The sequence below is a fragment of the Populus alba genome, chromosome 13 (genome assembly GCF_005239225.2).
Source record: "Populus alba chromosome 13, ASM523922v2, whole genome shotgun sequence".
NCBI lineage: Eukaryota > Viridiplantae > Streptophyta > Magnoliopsida > Malpighiales > Salicaceae > Populus > Populus alba.
In genome coordinates this window covers 5794537-5815155 of record NC_133296.1, presented here as the reverse complement: position 1 = coordinate 5815155, position 20619 = coordinate 5794537, and the positions used below count along the sequence as shown (strand labels likewise).

The 20619-nt window shown below is 29.0% G+C and overlaps 1 protein-coding gene across 1 annotated transcript; it reads right to left on the bottom strand.

Annotated features, from left to right (window-relative positions):
- Positions 1-15453: 15453 nt before the first annotated feature.
- LOC118042426 (uncharacterized) lies at positions 15454-16815 on the bottom strand. Its single transcript, XM_035050088.2, has 3 exons — positions 16613-16815; positions 16461-16516; positions 15454-15903 (listed from the first exon to the last, which is right to left on the bottom strand). The coding sequence occupies exons 1-3, from the start codon at positions 16689-16691 to the stop codon at positions 15760-15762; spliced, it is 279 nt and encodes a 92-aa protein (XP_034905979.1). The 5' UTR covers positions 16692-16815; the 3' UTR covers positions 15454-15759.
- Positions 16816-20619: the final 3804 nt, after the last annotated feature.

Genomic DNA, 20619 nt, shown 5'->3' with positions numbered 1-20619 from the left:
TAGATAATTTTACGTTTTGAATATTGCAAATATGTATTTTAATATAATTTATGGGATTTATGGAATTAATTATGATTGAATTAGAGAAATTAGAGTTTAAATTGATTATTGGGTTAGTTATCATATTTAATTATATTGTTTGAACTGATATAAATTTGATTTTAATTGATGCAATTAGACTAGAGTTTGCATTGAATTTTTGGGAAAAGTATGATAATTGTAGATTTTGTCAATTGAGATCATTTTTTATTGAACATTCAATTGTCATAATTTATTTTTTAATTGTTAAAATTTTTTAATTGATTAGTTGTAAAAATTATCATAATCGAACTTTTGAATTTAATTATAGTTTTATTGCTATTATTATGGTTTATATAATAGCAATTTATGTTAGTGTTGAATTGTGAGATAATTTATTTTTGATGAAATGAGTATTTTATTTTACAAATGTCTTTAAACTTCTTTATGTTGTGTCATTGTGATGGTATTATTGTTCTTGATTCAAATAATAGTATCACTTATATTGGCGAAAATATTGTGTTCTTGAATGGTACCAGTGGCGTGTCATTTGAAGATACCAAAAAAGTTACAAGTGGAAGACTTTTGAGTTGAATTATAATGATATTGAAATAGATATCACTTAGAGGTGTCTTGTTAAGGAACATCGGTATTTTTCAATACTGATTTCATATGATGAGGGTTTTAGAAATATGATGGAAATGTTCTTCCAAAATAGAACAAAGATGATAGAGTTGTATGTGAGTAACCAACCTAAACTTATTGGATCATATAATATGTAGTATGGAGATACTAATATATTTATGCCTATACCTGCTCGACCATTTAAACAATTATCACATTCAGCTAGTGTTGGTACATACAAGACATTGAAAGATAAGATTATGGGAATTTATGATGAAAATAGAATTAAAATTGTTTATTGTGATCAACGTAAGTATGACTCCTCCGATTCTAGTGATAATGAAGATGAGGGTGTCATGAGTTTAGTTGAAACATAAAATAATGATGATGATGTGATAAGGCCTATGTTCTAGAATTTGGTCATGATACTGGAGTTGATGACATGGTTTGTAATGATTGGTTTGTTTATTGTAAAAACATCAGCTGGCAATGATGATTTGGTTGTTGGGAAAAAAAATTAAAACTAAAGATGATTTGGTGAATGCTATTCAGTAATGACATATTACACATTCACTTGAATTTGAATATCATGTTCAATGTTTAGATCAAATATTTGTTCAACTAGTGTGTTCATGCACCTGAGTGTCAATGGTATTTACATGGGAAAGACCATAAAAGGTCAGATTCCTTTAAGATGTCAAAGTTGAAACTAAACACACATATACCAATGCATACATAAATAAGATGATCATTAGCTTGATACTAAATTTATTATATCAACAGTTGCAACTATTATTCAAGTATCAACTTACCTATATTGTTTCCAATGTATAAGAAGAAATTAATGTGCACTATAAGTTCAAAATTTCTTACTATAATACATGGGCTACAAAACAAAAGATACTTGAGGAACATTTTAGAACACATGAGGACTCATTTGAAATGTTACCTAGATTGTTTGTGGCTTTACAAGAATCAAATTCTGGAACAGTTGTTGAGTGGAAACATAATGGATAACGTGATGGTGAAATCATTGTTTTTGGTAGTGTTTTCTAGGAATTTGATCCTGCAATTTAAGGGTTCAAATTTTATAGGCCAATTATCAATATGAATGGAACCCTGTACAGAAGGTTCAGTGGAAAGTTGTTAGTTGCAGTTGATGTTGATGGAGACAATGTGATTTTTCCTTTGACTTATGCACTAGTTAGAGAAGAAAATAATGTCAACTAGAGATGATTTTTACTACTCATTTAACGTCACATTACAAGTGATCATACGGTTATATGTATAATATCGGATAAACATGCTAGTATTAAGCATGCAATGCCAATAATATGGCTTGAACCTATTGGATATCATTGGTATTATGTTAGACACCTGGCAAATCATAAATTCAAATATTTTTAAGCCAAAAAAAAGTTGCTTAGGATGTGTTATGAATCTTCAAAGTGTAAATTTAATGTATTCTTTTATGATATGGGTAATTGTCATTCAGAATAGAAAGAATGGCTTGAGAGGGAACCGTAAGAAAGATGAACATTTTTTTATGATGGGGGTTACTGATATGGCAATATGACAACAAACATTTTTGAATCTTTTAATCATGTGTTTGAAAAGTGCACGTGCTTTGCCTATTTCTGTTTTAGTCCAATTGACATTTTTAGGACTAAAGCTTATTTTGTTAAACCAAAAAATGATGTATATATACTTAGATCACATTACACAAATGCAATTATAGCCTCTTATTGTTCTGCTAGAATTGGATGCCAATATACTTAGATCCAAATATTATACTGCAATACTTTTCAATATTAATGATAACATTTTTCAGGTTCACACCCTTTATAAACTAGGTGTCAAAAAAAAAGTTAGATGTTAGATAAATAGTTAAGTTGACGGATGAAACATGCACATGTGGTAAATGGTAGAGTTGTCATCGACCTTGTTCTCATGCTCTTGCATATTGTACATAAATGCATCTTGATATTACTAAGTATGTTGATCAATATTATAGTGTTCGAATGTATAAGAACATATATAGGACTCCATTCAATCATTTACCTGATGAATTAGAGTGTAATGAGTATAATGGTTCTCAAGTGTACCTAGACCCTTGAGATGGAAAACCTATCATGGTTGATAAAATTCAACTCGATTGCATAATGAGATGGACATGAGAGAGGGGCATTCACAATATAGATGTGATATATATGGTCAATTAGGGCATAATAAAAAAACTTGTGAATATAGAAAATGTATGTGTTAAGTTAGATAATGACATGTCTATTTATTATTGTTTGTCATTTAATTTTAATTGTTTGTTTATAGTATTTATTTTCTAATTTTAAATTATATTTTGTATTTTATAGGTACACTTGGTTAAGATGAGACGTATACGAAAGGTGCGCTATCTTTATCTACACGTAGAGTTTCTTGGTACATGGATCATGGTCCGGTTGATCCTTTTGTTCTACAGTTGCAGGAGTTACATAGATCATATGTCATAGGGAATGGAAATATATGTTTTTTTTATTTAAAAAAATAATTAATTATTGTGTTGATGACCCTATAATTTATGTTAATACATCAAATCTTTTTTTTTATTATGCAGGATTTGGGTAAGATGTATTGCAGATCATAAGTTGATGTTGTTTCTAAATCTTATGATCCCATATGTCATATAGACGGGTTTTTATTATATTACATGTATTCAGCATATAAAGATGGATTATGACTTGCTCACGACGCTCATTAAGAGATGGAGATAAAAAAACTCATATGTTCCACCTTCATGTCGGGAAGATGACACCTATAGTGTAGGATGTTGTTATTCTTCTTAACTTGCCTATAGATGGGCGAGCAGTTACTGCTATGGTTATCTAGAATAAAATCACGTTATGCAAGCGTGCAATCGGACAAGTATCCCTTTCTAAAATGTTTGAAGGGAAACATTTTATCCATTGGATGGCTTTGGGAAAACTTTATTGAATTAACCGATAATTATGATAGTGAGATCCTACAATGATATGTTAATGCATACTAATAATTCAATTAACATATTCATTTGTCTATATTTCAATTTAAACTTGATGTTCTATTGTACATGTATGTTAGAGCGTACATATTTTACATGTTTGGCAATATACTTTTTATGGATCTCAATGGGATGCAAGTGCCATTGTAATACATACCACTATTGGAGGATTTCCAATCCATTCCACTATATAGTTGGGGTTCAGGCATCCTTACATGTTTGTATAGGCATCTGTGTCAAGCTAGCTTGGAAAAATTAAAACAAGTTGGAGGAAGGTTATTGCTTTTACATATAAAATAAATGTAATAAATTTGTTATTTTTGTATGTATGTATATATGAGTTGTTTTACTAATTGTTGTATTTTTTTGTACATAAAGCTATGATCATATGAGCATTTACATTTGGGGTGACCATGAATTGAGAAACCTGTTTTTTCTATCCAAGTTTTGGAGGTTGATCTACAACTTTCATTAGGTTACAAGTAATATGTTATTGAACATATAAATTATGTTGTTTAGATTAATAATATTTTTCATGGAAACTTTATTTAATAAGTTTCATTGCTTATTTATTAACAAATGGTGTGGGGGTAGATATTTTGAACATAATCCAACCTATGCTTTGTATTTTTATTGTAACAAAATAATTAGTAGATAACAGTCAACTAAGGTATGTTGGTAAATTATGAGAAAGAAATAATTATTTATGTTGATGTTGGTAAATGATAAGAATTAATTGCTTGTGTTGATGTTCAATTTCTTTGATATTGGTAATGTTGGGAAATTATTTTTCATGGGTAGATGTTGTTAAATGATGACAATTAATTACTTATGTTGATATTTAATTTTTTAGATATTAATAAATGTTAAGAAATTATTGCATAGGTTGATGTTGAAATTTTTTTTTGTATTTGTAAATGTTGGGAAATAACTTTTCATGGGTTGATAAATGATAAGAAATAATTGCATTATTGATGTTTTACTATGTTGTGTGGAACCCTTTTTCAAAAGATATAGTTGCTCCTGTTATATGCACATCAACCATAGATTTATGTACATCAGTTGTCCCCTTCATATTTTTCATTCATATATTTTTGAGCTTATTGAAATGCATTGTTTGAATCTTATAATGCAAAAATTTAGCTTTAAGCAACACATCTCATCTGACATAGATATAAGTGACCAATTGCATTCCATTAGTCATTCGAGTAGACACGTTGATTATAATTGGATGATCCACCATCTCCAACGTGTATCGATATGCTATGCATAGAGAAATTTTATTTTTAGAGAGGTGTATCCGATAATTTCTAAGGAGGAATACATGTGTTAGTACTTGAGTATAACATGTTGAATCATTATACCTAACTCAACGCAAGTTCCTCCACGCGAGGAGATGGAGTATGAGCCAGATGCACATTGGATTCAAAATATTGTAAGCATATTTACTTTTTATAAGCTTTGACAAAAAAAAACATTGTATTTTATTTATGAATTAATAATTTCTATTTTCTTCATATTAGGTTAAACAATTGTTATATGATGATTGACATATTGCGACTGATCTTCATAATCTCGACGATGATGATGGACTTCCTTGTTATTATGAATCTTCTTGGTGTGAGACATGTTGTATTACACTTGACCTGTTAGGAGAAACATTGAGCCTAATTGATGTTGTCTTAGAGGATGAGACTACACAAACAGATGGAAGTCATGTTATTGATGAAGCTGATCCATCCACTCATTGTCATAGAAGACATAGATAGGCTTAGATGTATTATTATGTTGTGTTATTTTTCTAGTTAAGAGTTATTTTTAATATTACTACTTTTATAATATTGTTTCACTAATTGTCATGTTAATTTTAATATTGTCTTATATATTATGCATTTTCATACTTAGTTTATATAAGCACGATTTAATATCATTAATTAATAAATGAACATATAAACATATTGTTTAAAATTTGAAATCATCCATTAACAACTTAAAAAATACACATAAATAAAAACAATGTTTAAAAAACACACGCATTAATTTGGGATTATAATTAACAAATAAAAATAATGTTAAAATAACTTTTGTTTCAATTATGGGTTTACGATTTCGTAATATTGTGGTTTTGTTTGGCCTTTAATTGTGGTGGTTTAAACTTTATTTTATATAAAATTTTGGGGTGGGTTGTGCTACTTAACACAACCGCTATTGATAATAGTGGTAGTTAGCGTTTGTAAACATCTGTTATTGTCATTAGTGGTTGTTTAAAACAACCGCTAATGACATTAACGGTGGTTAATAAAACTGTGTTTTCTGATAGCAATTGAGTCAAAAGTGTACTATTTACCAAAACTTTTTCTCCTTTGCTATTTCTTAATTTTTTTTTTATCAAACCATGTTAATTTGATAAAAGACCCGCCAGATTGCTCATCTTAGAAACAAGAAAAAAAGTAAGAGATTAGAAACAAACAAAAAAAAAAGGTATCTACTCTTACTAGCAAGGTTATTTTCTAATAATTTTGCGGTTTGATAATAAACATTTAAATGCCTTTATGTTCTTAGACTGTTTCAATGAGTTAATATCAAAAATAATTTTTTTAAAATAAAAAAATGTTATTTAAATGTATTTTCAAGCGAAAAAATACTTTGAAAAACAACCGTTGCTACCCTATTAAATACCCCCTTAATCAAAATAAGTCCATCCTTATTAAATGAATTTAAAAACACATTTTTACACTGATTGAATATATTTATTAAATTTTAATTTTTTAGGTATCAATTATAAGATTTAAACTCGAAATAAGAAGAATAAAGTAAGTTATTTTAGTCAATCACTTAAGAATTTTATTATAATAATAATTTAATAAAATCACAGGAATGTGCTATGGATGTTGTCATGAATGGACCAAGGGAATTGCAGGCAAATGGGTCCAATTCCTTGTAATTTGCATGCAGATTGGGTCAGATTAATGTTCAATTAGGCAAATAACATTATATCCTAAGACTAGCTTAGCTACCAATTGAAAAGTTTGCTTACAGAAATGATCATTTTCTATTTAAGTAAAGTGAGACCTTCCCAAAAATGTCAACAAAAAAAAGTGATCATTTCTTTGTCGTCAGATTACATATTAATCGTCTGGAAAAGTATACCGAACTCGTTAATTGCCCGGTGTAGAAACTATTATAAATCGGGACTTATAAAAAAATCAAATTAAATTTGGTGGAGAACTAATTTTTCCTGAATTATAAGAATATAAGGATTTGATATCACAAATTATTATAAAAAATAAAACAAAAGGTTTTTTTTACTATTTATTTTACTATGGAGGCAGACAAACACAATTATACTATAAATTGCTATATTGTATCTGAGTTAGTCTTTTTTTTTTTTTTTTTAATCCTTGAAAAAGTATACAGTTATAGTCATTAAATTTTTATTTAAAAAAAAAAATTCACTCTCCCAAATTATATTTACATGGTTTCAAGCCCCATTATTTGTTTTAGTTTGCATGTTATGGTTTATTCTCGAATAAAAAAAAAACAACATTCAATTGATTCTCGATGTTGCAAGATAGAATTTAATTTTGTCAATTAAAAAATTAAAATAATAGGGAGCATATATATATAATACTAAAAAAAAATTAAAAAAAACAACCCTTCTTTCTATTTTATAGTTCATTAGGAAAAAAAATATATAGTTTAGTCCCTAAAGTTTTACTCTTTTTTTTGTCCCTATGTTTTGAAGATTTCACGTTTCAGACCTAAATCTAGAGGCCGTTTGTTTATGCGGTTGTGGCTGCGTTTTAATTACACTACAGTTTTTAGTCATTTGGTAATGTAAAAAACGTGATTTACTGTTCATAAGTCTCACATTATTTGTGCGTCCGAAACACAGGTAAAGAAAAGCAAGGAATTCTTGCTTTTTGCGCACTGTGCATGCTAATAACACTGTTCACTGAATAGTGCAATTAGCATGCACAGTGTAGCATGCTACACTGTTCCGGTTAGATCAGTTCCGGTCGTGCCGAGTTCAGTACAAAGCTCAACATGCATTGAACCGAGTTCGACCTAGTAAAATAAAAATTACATTTAATTTTTTAATTGTGTTTTATTCAAAAAAACTAGTATTTAACATTATTCAATGACACTATGTAAATTAGACAAAGATCGCTTGATAACGTAACATTTGCAAAATTTCATCGCAATTCCAATTTTGTTCCTAATTATATTTTACCCTATGTTGTTGCGTGCTTAAGAAACCAAAAAAAATTGTAGTCCTTGTTATATATATTTCATACATGATGAAATTGTAGATAGTTTAATGAAATAATGAAAAATATTTTATATAAAGTATTATTTATTTCATGATATAATAACAATAGTTAAATCTACTATATTTAAATTAAAAACCATTAATATTAATATATATATTTTTAAAATTATTTTATAACCTCAATTTCAAAAGCATTATTAATCAAACACATTAAACTACTTTTTGTTCAACCTCAATTTTAACCATAGTTTTAACCAAACGTACATAAATATCAAATCAACATCAACCAAAAGTATTTTTTATAAAACTATTTTTTTCAAACCACAATCACAACAACTACCACAATACCAAACACACTCTATTTTTATGCATTTCGGTTTCTAGGATTTAAGAGGATAGAGAAAGTCCCTAGAAATATAAGAAGAGCAAAAAAGTGTTTGTTCTACAACATTTTGGCTATGAATAAAAACTAATTTTTGTCTATGAGTTCTTCTTGGAGACATGAGTTGGGCACTTTAACCATTCAGCCATGGATGCTTAGCAGGGATCCGGCTCAATAGAGGAGGTGTTTTTCTTTGAACACATCATAAAATGTAGTCCAAGACCTCAAATTTTTCTTTTTAATTCAGTTGGATTTTGATTTCTCTAGAGTTATTAAAAGCATTTTTTTTTTCGAGTTTGCAATGAATTTATTAAGATTCCTAATATATATATATATATATATATATATATATATATATATATATATATTATTTTTTGTGTTTTCAGGCTAAAACACAAGTAGAAATTTAGGTTTTTGAAAGTCAACAAAACAACGCATTGTGTGCTATACATACAAAAAATTGAGGAGCGAACAACATGTCATTGACACTATGAAAAGAAAACCAAGTGTGCGGGTATAAGGTCCTAGGACAATGCATGCCCAAGTGTTTTTTCTGGGGTCATTGGCCTTTTTCTTAGATATATATTTTTTAAAATTTTTGATAAAAAAAATCTCTTTAAATTAATTTTTTAAAATTATATTTATGTAATCATACTAAAAAAATATATCAAACCCGTGAAGGTTTTTTTATTCGGTTTGGTTGTTGAGTTTTGTGTTTTAAGACTGATTATAATTTTTTTTTATTTGAAAATAAGATCATTGAGGTTTTTATCATGTATTGTTTTAATGTTTTTAGATGAAAATATATTGAAATTTAAATTTTAGAATTCAAATACCCTGATTTTTAAACCATTAGAGGTGACCAAAATTTGTTAAAATGGATGACACATTTTCTATCTAGAAAAAAACCATGCAATCCATTCATTTTTAAATAAAAAAAGGCATACCTAGACTTTTGTTTTTTCTTTTTAATGTCAGGCGTGTAGATCTGGCTGTCTAGGCAAGCCTAAACGTTTAGGCTTAACTTTGCTAGCTTTTTAATTTTTTAAATTTTTTAATAATCTAAAATAAAATTATTTTCAAATAAAACTTTTATAATTATATTATAAAAACTATATAATGATAACTTACTTTTTCAAATATGATTAGAAGTTCTTAATGGTAATGTTGGCAATTACATTATAAATAATTATATATGAAACTAATATGTGTACTTTTTTAAAAATATTTCTCATGAAACCTTGCTTTCCATTTTAAAACTTGCTTTCCAAATATTTCTCATTTTAAAACTTGCTTTCCAAATCAAATCATAATAATTCTTTATTAAGAAAATATTTAATAAATAAGAAATATTATATTTTTATATAAAAAAATACATAAACAAAGAAGTATGTTTTAGATAGAGAAAGTTTTGAAAACTATTCATAGACAAACCTTTTTGGCCATCATAATTATGTCTTGACAATTTCTTGAGTAGTACTTCATGTCAAAAACACGATGTTTCCTTTTTTGTTATGAAAATAATTTGGTTTTCATATGACAATTATTTTTTTGTGCTTTTATTAAAAATCTTAAATTAAATAACACTATTCGTTGACTGAAATAAAAACTCAGAGCGTAGAGAAGGTATTTAAGATATTATAATTTGTATTTCATAATTTATTTAAATATATGAAATCTTAATGAAAATTTCATTATTCGTTGATTTAAAAATGTGTTTTTTTTATTTGTATATTACATTTAAAAATTGCATTAAGAGATAAATTAATAAAATCTTTTTAATCAGAATCTTTTAATGCAGATTTCTTAATATATTTGTTAATTTTTTTTTTATATTTATAAAATCTATAAATACTAAAATGATAAGCAAAAGGGTAAAAATTATTAAATGTTGCGTTGAAAATGCATTTTCTTATAATTTTATATGTTTTTAATTTTTTGAAATTATATTGAAGAAAAGGGGTAAAAATGAGTGATGATACTTGTGTTCTAACATCAATGTCGTTCTTTATTTATTTTTTTTTATATATAAAAAAGAAAATATCAAATTCTATAATGAAAAAGAAGGAAAATGTCAAGTTGTGGTTTAAGTTTTCATAGAGTTTGCATATCAAGTCATAAAACTAAAGTGTAGATTTTTTCAAATCAAATATCAAATAACGTTTTTTTTCGACATTTTTTTCAAAGGGAGGGAAACAAAAAAGAAAGAGATGTTAATCTAACTTTTTCTAAAACATGCATCGTAGAAGGACGCAGTCAACTCAATTTTATAGCAGGCCAGGCCTTGCTCAATCTAGGTTAAGCCCAACCAATGTACTTGATGGGCCAACGTTTCCGTCTATGGCAACTCATTATGCCTTTTTAATTATGATTTTTACCCCTCAGCTGTTAAAAAAAGGATAATGATATTTTACCGAGGCCCTCGGTGGATAGAAACCTCGTGAAAATATCATCATCCGGAAAAGAAAAAAAAAAAAAAAAAAAAGGTTGCGAGAAATCTGAAGGTAATGAAAAGAATGATGTGCCATGTGATTGGGCTCAACAAATATCAACGGGCTATGGCCTAGACAGAGGACCTAATATGGGCATGTCCATTGCCTAGAGAGCTCATCAGATTATTAGTCAAGGGCTCTCCCGTTGCTATAAATCTGAACCGTCGAAGGTTTTTTTTTTTTTTTTTTTTTTTTTTTTTTTTTTAATTATGGGTAAAATATCTCTCACTAATATTTTGGGTAGGACTAGATAGATAGCTTGTGACAACCCGATTTTCTTTGAATGCGAAAAAGTACTGAAGTGATGCAAGTATTCTAAAAAAACCAAAATAAATCTGAGACTCATGTCCATGACTCAATTAAGGTTTTATAATCTTGACTAATTTTCTAACATTAATAAAAAAAGCATAAAAATAATAGGTAAAGTGAAAAAAATTGCAAAAAAAACCTTGAACTAAACTCATCGAGTTAGTACTCTAAATATGCGACTTGGCCATGACAATAGAGTATTTTTTGCAAATCGAATAAAAATTAGAAAGTTTAATTATTAGACAACTCAATGTTAAAGGGAAAAACTTTAAAAAAAATTAAAAAAAAAAAAAGCCCTCCAAGTAAAACCAGGTTAACTAACTAAACACTATAGTCATGGACATAAAATTGGGATGATCTTATTGAAAGAAAAGATATATATATATATATATATATATATATATATATATATATATAAAATAAAAGCACTAAAATCAATTTTCAATCAATCAAACTGTCGAATGATAAAATTAAAAAAAAAATCAATTCTTAAAAAAAATCAAATGTTAAAGGATCTTATTCGATAATGATGAAAAAAAATTAAATAAGAATGTGATAACCTTATCAAAATAAAAATACAAAAAATTCAAAGCTCAATTCCTGGCAAATGAAAGTATTGATGAATGAAATTAAAGGAAAAAAAATATTCCAAAAAATGTAAAAAAAACTTGTCCGAGTCTAGCCGGATGACATGCAAAATCCGAGATATGTTTGTGATATCAGGGTTACCCCGTCAAAACAAACTAAATAAAATTTTAAAGCTTAATTATAAAACAATCGAATGTTAAAGGGTAAGATAATTCAAATTATATTAAAAATAAGTGAAATTCAATAGAAAACAAATAGAAAAATGAAGTCAATCTCCAATTAAATAAATGGAGAAGGATGAAACTTAAAAAAACATAAGCTTAACAAAAAAAAAAAAAGCAAACTATAACGAATGTCTTAAACTTATATTAAATTCTTAACCTGTAAAATATTAGACTTGAGTTTAATTGAAAATCTTAATTCTCAACTCAATTTAATGTTGAAGGGAAAATCAGGAAAAAAAATTTCAATTTTAAAAACTTACTAAAGTAAAAAAAAAAAAAAATAAGTATCAAATTTGTTAGGAAAAAAATCAAATGAGAATGAAATTGCAAAACATATTTAATTTTAAAAAGTTATCTTAAATAAAATAAATAACAAATAAAAGAACTATTATAACTTAATTGTTGACCATATTTTTCAAGAATTTTTGTAAAAACAAATCCAAATATTGTAAAAAAATAAAAAAAAAATCCAAATTAATTTCAAAACTTTCAAATTAATTTTTTTTTCAAAAAAAAAAAACATGTTTTGTTTTTGTATACTTCTAATTCCTAAAAAGTTTACAAGTATATTTTCATAAAAGACAAAAAAATACATCTTTCTCTTGTTATTACACCGGCAGACACCTGGCACAATGGAAACAAGGGGTCAATACCATACAGAAAAGGCTTGACTGGATATTTGGGAGCCCCCCCTTTGATGAACAATGGCCATGATACTCAAGCATCATGCCGAGGAACCTGTCAGATCATAGCTCGCCATAGAGGGTAGCCTCAAATCTCCTGTTGGATCAGAACCATCTGACAAAGGAGGGTAACTAGAAAGTACACACAACTGTGTGATGATGAAGAAGCCTACTGCAAGCAAAAATCCAGGGTACAATGGCATTAGCTTGGAGACAGGAACACCAGCTTCTTCCATAAATCTATGATCCACCGTCAAGCACGCAACAAGATACATACTTTAAAGGATGCTTCAGGCAACCTCGTTAGTGATCATCAGGAAATGGGCAGAGTGGCAGCAGCAGCAGCTTACTATGAAGGCCTCCTGTCAGCCCCATCTCCTCCAACAAACCATCTCATATCCCCTCCTAGAACATTTGAAAATGGAGCAAATTAACTTGTCCATGCAAATCACAGACAAAGAGATCAAAGATGTTTCGCACTCCATTCCAGATGACAAGGCACTAGCTAGGGCCTGATAGCTATACTGCTTTTTTCTTCAAGAGCAGCTGGGAGATAATAGGAGAAGATTTCAAAGTTGCAATCAGGTGCTTCTTCAACAACCCCCTCATGCCCCTCCAGCATGCACGGCTATCGCCTCATATCCTACTGTAATATTATCTATATATAAATGCATCTCTAAGGTCATTGTGACCAGACTAAAGACTGTTCTGCTAGACATCATAGGGCAAATCTCGGATGCCATTGTTTTGTCTCAGGAGCTGCTCCCCAACAACCATCTTAATAAGGGGCCTCCTAGATGTGCATTGAAGGTAGATCTCAAGAAAGCTTTTGATACAATTAGCTGGCAATTTATCATTGAAGGACTAAAGGCTGTTGGCATCCCAAACAGAATGGTTACATGGATTCAAGAATATTGCATTTCCACTCCATATTACTCCGTCAACTAAATGGAGGAGTTTACCATGTTATCAGGGCTCTCCATCAATCTTTCAAAAAGTTCCCGCTACCTGTTAGGAGTGGACGACCAAATACAGGACACAATCCAACAACAATTGGGATTTCAGCAACAAGACCTCCCTGTAAAATACTTAGGAGTCCCACTTATTATAACCCGACTAACTCATAGAGATTGCCTACCTCCAGTGGAGAGAATCCAAGCTAGGTTCAAGCTATGGACATCATCTTCACTCACCTATGCTGGAAGGTTGCAGTTCATCAAAGTAGTGGTGTTCTGTATTCAGGTCTATTGGACCACTTTATTCATTCTCCCATACTTCAGAATCAGAAAACTGGAAAGAGCTCTGCTAGCTGCCTTCCTATGGAAAGGTACATTCCTAAACACCACAAGGGCCAAGGTAGGGGGGGACTGATGTCTGAATGCCTGGAATAGAGGGCGCCCTGTTTGGCATCTACGAACTGACCAGAAGTCAACATGGTCTCCATGGGTGCATTCCAACCTGTCTAGAGGGCGCCCTTTTTGGCACATAAACATGCCCTCCAACCCATCCTGGTTTTGGAGGAAGATCTTGCAGAGTAGAGAGTGGTGTAGAGGGCAGATGGTCGCGTGTATGAGCAAAAGACAATCAACTTCATTGTGGTTTGACTACTGGCTGCCAGATGGAAGAAGATTAAGTGAGACGTTATTCCTCAGAGGACTTTATCCTCTACAGGGCTATCATGGAATGCAAAAGTATCAGACAACATAGATAGGGATGGGTGGAAGTTTCCAAGAAGCCATCAAGACATCTGGAACTCTATAGCCTTCCAGCCTAGAACAACACAGGCACGATCATCTGGTATGTTTTTTCTTTTTTCCTGCTTTGATCCAGGGCATGTAGCCCGAACCAAGAGAACCAGTCTTCTCTGGTTATTTTGTTTTTCTTCTTTGGGGTATGCCCCTTTGAACTATGTACATAAACCATTTTTCTTAATACAAGTAACCTTTTAAAAAAAAAAAAATTAAATTTCTTTTACGTTAAATATATAATTATCACTTGGATTTTTTTACATAAAAAAAAAAATTGATTGGACACACAACACAAGGCACGTCAATACTCTAGTTTATTATTTAAATTAGGTGGTTTGAGTCTTTTAAGAGAGGATATTTTTTCCATTTTGTATGATAATATCTACTTGATAGATTGAAGAATGATTTAAAATATAAAAAAATATAAGAAGTAATTAGACTTGAATTATATATAAAAGTTTATATAATATTTAATTTGTTATTTTAAGATTTTGTTTTTATGTTTTAAAAACGCTTTGAAAAAATTTAAATTTTTTTATTTTTTTATTTACTTTCAAATTAATATTTTTTAGTATGTTTTCAAATTATTTTGATGGGTTGATGTCAAAAAATAGTTTTTAAAAAATAAAAAAATATATATTATTTTAATATATTTTCAAGTAAAAAACTATTTTAAAATACAATTATACCACACTTTTAAAAATACCTAAATGATAACCACAAATACAATTTAATTAGGAGCACGACTTCGTGGTAATGATTTTTTGGCAGGAAATATATTAGAACCGGTTGTGTGTCAAATAAGATCAAGTATCTTTTTAAAAAAATAATTTTAATAAAATTAAAAAAAAATTAATCTGTGTTTTCATGTTTTTGTAAAAATTCTTACCATATTTTTTGGTCTCGTACAAGAATGACAGCATCAACGTGGATGGGGTACAATTATACGGATCATGGGATATGACAGGCAAAATTAATTACGCTGCCTAAACTCAAAGTTGCTTTTTGGAGCATTTGCTTGAACGAGGAGTTGAAATCCAATAGTTTTATATATATATATATATATAAAGGCCGTAAATTGCACGATCATGCATACATTAATACTAAATAACAGCAAATACAAATAAATTACAAAGAGCAAGAAAGTTAAGGAACCATATTTTATACAGAGAACATTCCCTTGTAGAAAATGAAACCGCACGTCAACTTCGAATTAAAGATAGGTTATACACAAATAAAGATCCCTTCATAGCAATGGATTAAGGGTTTATTCTGGACAAACAAATATATCTCCTTCATAAAACAAGCTGACCACGAACAACGACACCCACACCTTTTCTTCTCGATCTTCATGCACGAACATAAAATCTTAAAATTTGTCACTCTAACCTTTCCCTGGGGTTTTCGGATCATGGTGATTGTTTGCTCCAGTTCCCGGGTAGTCTGTGCTTTCTAGGTCCATCCTCCCTTCAATATACCCTTCTCCCGCATCAATTAGCATCTCTCCACCAGTCGAAATCACAGCATCCTGCGAAGAAATAAAACTCCCTCATGAATATTGTGTAATTAAGGTTTAGATTCCATATAAACAACAGAGAGAGAGAGAGAGAGAGAGAGAGAGAGAGAGGGTCGTGTACGTTAAGTAAAGAATTGTGCGAGGGAGAGAACACAGGGCTTTCTGTGTGGAATGATAGTAGTTGGGTGGTGGAGAGAAGACAAGAACTAGAAACAAGATTCTATCGCTTGACAGTTGACAACTACAACATGATGCTGGTTTCATTCATTTTACCTTCATAATCTTGGTGGTTTTGGTTTGATTTATGTTACCTTCATAATGGTAAATAAATGTTAATTCCCTTCTCAAAAAACTTCTTTTTTAAAAAGAAGAAGAAGAAGACATGAGCACATCACTTAACCGAGGAAAGAAAAGAATCATTTACATGCTGAATTATTGTTGGTGCTTCTGAAAACTTCCATGATTGATGAACTATTAATTAACAACCAATTTAATCCTCAAAACCACTCACTAACACATCCCACAGAAATTAAGAGAGAGAGGGAGGGAGGGAGGGAGGGAGGGAGGACCTGAGGCAGTAAATCTTGGACTTGTGATGGGATTTCGTCATTTGACTTGAGGCTTCCTATGAAAGCAAGCAAAGTCAATGAAGATCAATAATTTGAGGTAAGCGTTAACATCATGAAATGAACAAGCAAAACCCTCTTAGCTAGAAACTCACTAGTTGCCGGAACTGCTACTGAAGATAGCAAGAAAGAGAGAGCCAGAAGGAGAGCCAGAAGCCTCAGAGAACCCGCCATGTTGAATCGAAATGATCAAACAAGACAATTCTAGCAGATACTGATAGATGTGAAAGCAGATAAGCAACTTGTAGTGATGGCAAGAGAGAGCACACAGAGCGGTGCTTTATATAGAGGGGATACCACCACACCTATGACTTGAAAACTTTTTTCTAAAATAGCGAGCATGTAAAAGAAGAAAAGAGACTACTCACCGCAAAGTCAACTTACCATTTTATTTTATTTTCTAATGAGTTGGTGAGTTCCCACTTGCCTAACTTTATCTCCTTGGTGTCATTTTCATGTCACCCATCATGTTATTTTGTGCCCAAAAAGATGTATAGTGGTATATACTGTTGGGAATTCATATGTTTATACATAAATTCATACATTAAAAAAATAAAAAATGAAACAAAAGTGAAAACTGCCTAAATCATTCACGGTTCAGCATGTGTCATGCACTGGCTTTCAATCTTGGGACTGTAGTGCCATGAAATTAATCTTATTGGGCCCACGGTTCCAGCATTTCTGTCGGTCAATGTGGAGGGATTTTATTTTTTTATCCTTTTTCTTTTTTACTTGAGAAAATTAATTATTTGTATTAACCACTACACTACAAAATGATGGATGCAGCTAAGGCTTTGATTTGTTTTATAAAATTATGAATTTCGGGATTATTTTTCCTAGGATTGTACCAACTATACGATGATTTCCGCTAAGAATAAATTGAGGTTGTTGGAAAAAATATCTGAAATAGATGCTAGGATGTCTTCTTTGAATGTGGTTCATTTTCAATGTGAACATGATCAAATCCCATTGCTAATCTTTTTGATAAAGTATTTAATAATATTATTAAAATTAATATCTTAATTTTTCCGTCGGTGATACTATATATAATAAACAACATGAAAAGTTCAATTCAGAAATAAAAAGTTTCAATGCTCTTTGACATATACTAACAAATTTAATCCATTAATGATATCATATAAATTAAACACAATAAAATAGTGCAATTCAGAGGTAAAAAGTTTAAATGTCTTAGACCCCACCTCATGTGAATGATGTCATGTCATGTGCTTAACAGTCTTTAGTGACATGAATAATCTTTGCAATCTAGGCATGTTAGGAAGTATCTATATGAATTATTATTGTCATCTACAACTCCATGTGAATTATTAAAACTAGAAGTTGATCTAATTATTCTTTCTACAATGCTTTCATGAGGAACATATGGTTCTCTATATGCAAACCAACACATGTATCTCTCTACAAATCCTTTTTGTATAAGATACAACGTTACAACACCTAGATCGAGAAACTTTTTATTCTTATACCTCTTACATGGACATCTAATACCGTCTTCACTAATATATTTCGGATTAGATAATGTATAATTAATAAAATCTTGAATTTTATTATAATAATTCATCTTACGCAACCCTTCAAGTGAATATATATCGATACATCTATGAACAATTATCCATTACTTATATTAAATCTATATAGAATATTGATAACAACATGTATTAATTAATTACGTAAACTAAATAAATTTGCAAAGATTGGTTTAACTGAAATTTATTCAATCTATTTTAATAGTACCCTTAATTCATTATCAATTATCTACATAAATTTAAATTTCTATACATTTACCAAAAATTTCAACACAACAATAAAATTGAAAAAAATATAAAACAAACCTACTAAATAAACCATTATTTATTTCATCACAAAACACCTAAGTTGCAAATTCAAAATAAATAAATTTCATCAATTTGCAAACATATATAATTTTATAAAATCTCAAACAAAGCCTAACATGTACAAATCATATCTTGAATTTTATTATAATAATTCATCTTACGCAACCCTTCAAGTGAATATATATCGATACATCTATGAACAATCATCCATTACTTATATTAAATCTATATAGAATATTGATAACAACATGTATTAATTAATTACGTAAACTAAATAAATTTGCAAAGATTGGTTTAACTGAAATTTATTCAATCTATTTTAATAGTACCCTTAATTCATTATCAATTATCTACATAAATTTAAATTTCTATACATTTACCAAAAATTTCAACACAACAATAAAATTGAAAAAATATAAAACAAACCTACTAAATAAACCATTATTTATTTCATCACAAAACACCTAAGTCGCAAATTCAAAATAAATAAATTTCATCAATTTGCAAACATATATAATTTTATAAAATCTCAAACAAAACCTAACATGTACAAATCATATGATCATACAACAAATTTCTATGGAAAAAAAAAAAAAAACAACACCAAACAAAATACATATACTACAAAAATATACAATAAAAATTAACATTTTAAAATTAAATTCAAATAAAAAAATAGATAGTTTTGCTTACTTGAAGTGTGGAATCTTTAATAAAATTTGAATCAGAACAAGGATACTAACAAACTGAGTGTTAGGGTAGCTAAATTTGTAGTGGGAGGGTTTTTTTTTTTGTTTGTTTTTTTTTTTATAAAAGGGGAGGTGTGTTGTTTGTTGTAGAGAAAAATAGAGGAAGGAGAAGAAGTGGGGGAATGAGAGAAAGTGTCACTCGTTAGATCATAATATTAAATATTACATATATATTTACAAACGGATTTAACCAACGACTTTAAATCCATTAGTAGTTTTTGTCTGTAAAAATAACATGTCATCTAATTTTTTTGTTTTTTTTCATTCCTCATTTTCATTTCGTAATTCCCTTGATATGTATCGAAAAAATATTTTTTGTCTGTGTTTACCAATGAATATACCAAGGAAAATATTTTTTTTGATAAAATTGAATACAATTTACCAATGAAACAATTCTGTAGATGTTTCTACTTATATTTATTAATTTTCTAATAGTATATTTTCTTATTATTCCTTATAAAAATTGTTATTATAAAGAATAAAAGGGTTATAAGACTCATAAGCTTGTGCTCATAAAGAGAGAGCAATACCAAAAAAATCTCAAAAGTTCAATAAACATCCATAGATATATCAAATAAAAATTATCAGAATAAAAGTTCATAGAATTGTTATTAATGTCTATATTGTTTATAAGTTCTATTCACATCACATACAATTAAGAAAAATAACTCATTCAAATAAGAAATTCATTCTAATGTCATATTATCATAATAAAAATTCATAGATATTAATAAAACTTCTTCCCTGGTGTACTTTAAAAGTTCGAATAATATGAATAAAACACTATACTTTACAAGTTCAAGCATGCGTGACAAGCTCACACGTGTTTAATTACACACACATACTACTAATTGTTTAATGTTTATATATATTTTAAATTTTTAACTGTAAAAAAATTAATTTAATTGCAAGTTATCAAGATTTATATAAAAAATTATATTTTAAAAACTAAAAATCTGAATTTAAGAGTCCTAAAACTATTTAATAGCCAAAAACCTAATTAACAAGAAATAGACTTAAATAATATTTAAGGGATACACTCAAAAAGTCCTTAATATTTTCCTAATTGTAAGGCGCCCAGCTAAGGGATTAAGACATAATAGGCTGGCATTTAAAGTTGTTGCCATTCAATTTGAAGATAAAATTGCATTTTAAAAAGGAAAAAAAGGAGAAAGAACGACAGAAAAGACGTGCAGTCCATTTTCAATTTTATCAATCTTTGGCATTATTGTTTAATGATAATATTTCAATTACAATTGAAATGGATTCCTCTTATCTTTGGAGAAACTACCTTTTCTAGCGTCTTTTGAGAGGTAATTTTATTTTTCATTTTGTGTTTTGTTTGGATGTCTGACTTTTTATTCTATCTATTTCATTCATTAACCTCCTTTTTAGTTTCTTTCTATTTAAGTGCATTTCGTAAACTAAAACTAAAATTATATAAAAGAAAATGGAGGGAAAATTAAAAAAAAATAGAAATGGTAAAAATCTTAAAAA

What these genes read in the sequence shown, in the direction of transcription:
- LOC118042426 (XM_035050088.2), bottom strand. Translation starts at nt 16,691, where the DNA reads ATGGCGGGTTCTCTGAGGCTTCTGGCTCTCCTTCTGGCTCTCTCTTTC. An exon ending in AGTAGCAGTTCCGGCAACTA is followed by an intron (nt 16,517 to 16,612) that starts GTGAGTTTCTAG and finishes TTGCTTTCATAG; the next exon opens with GAAGCCTCAAGTCAAATGAC. An exon ending in TCCAAGATTTACTGCCTCAG is followed by an intron (nt 15,904 to 16,460) that starts GTCCTCCCTCCC and finishes ATTTCTTCGCAG; the next exon opens with GATGCTGTGATTTCGACTGG.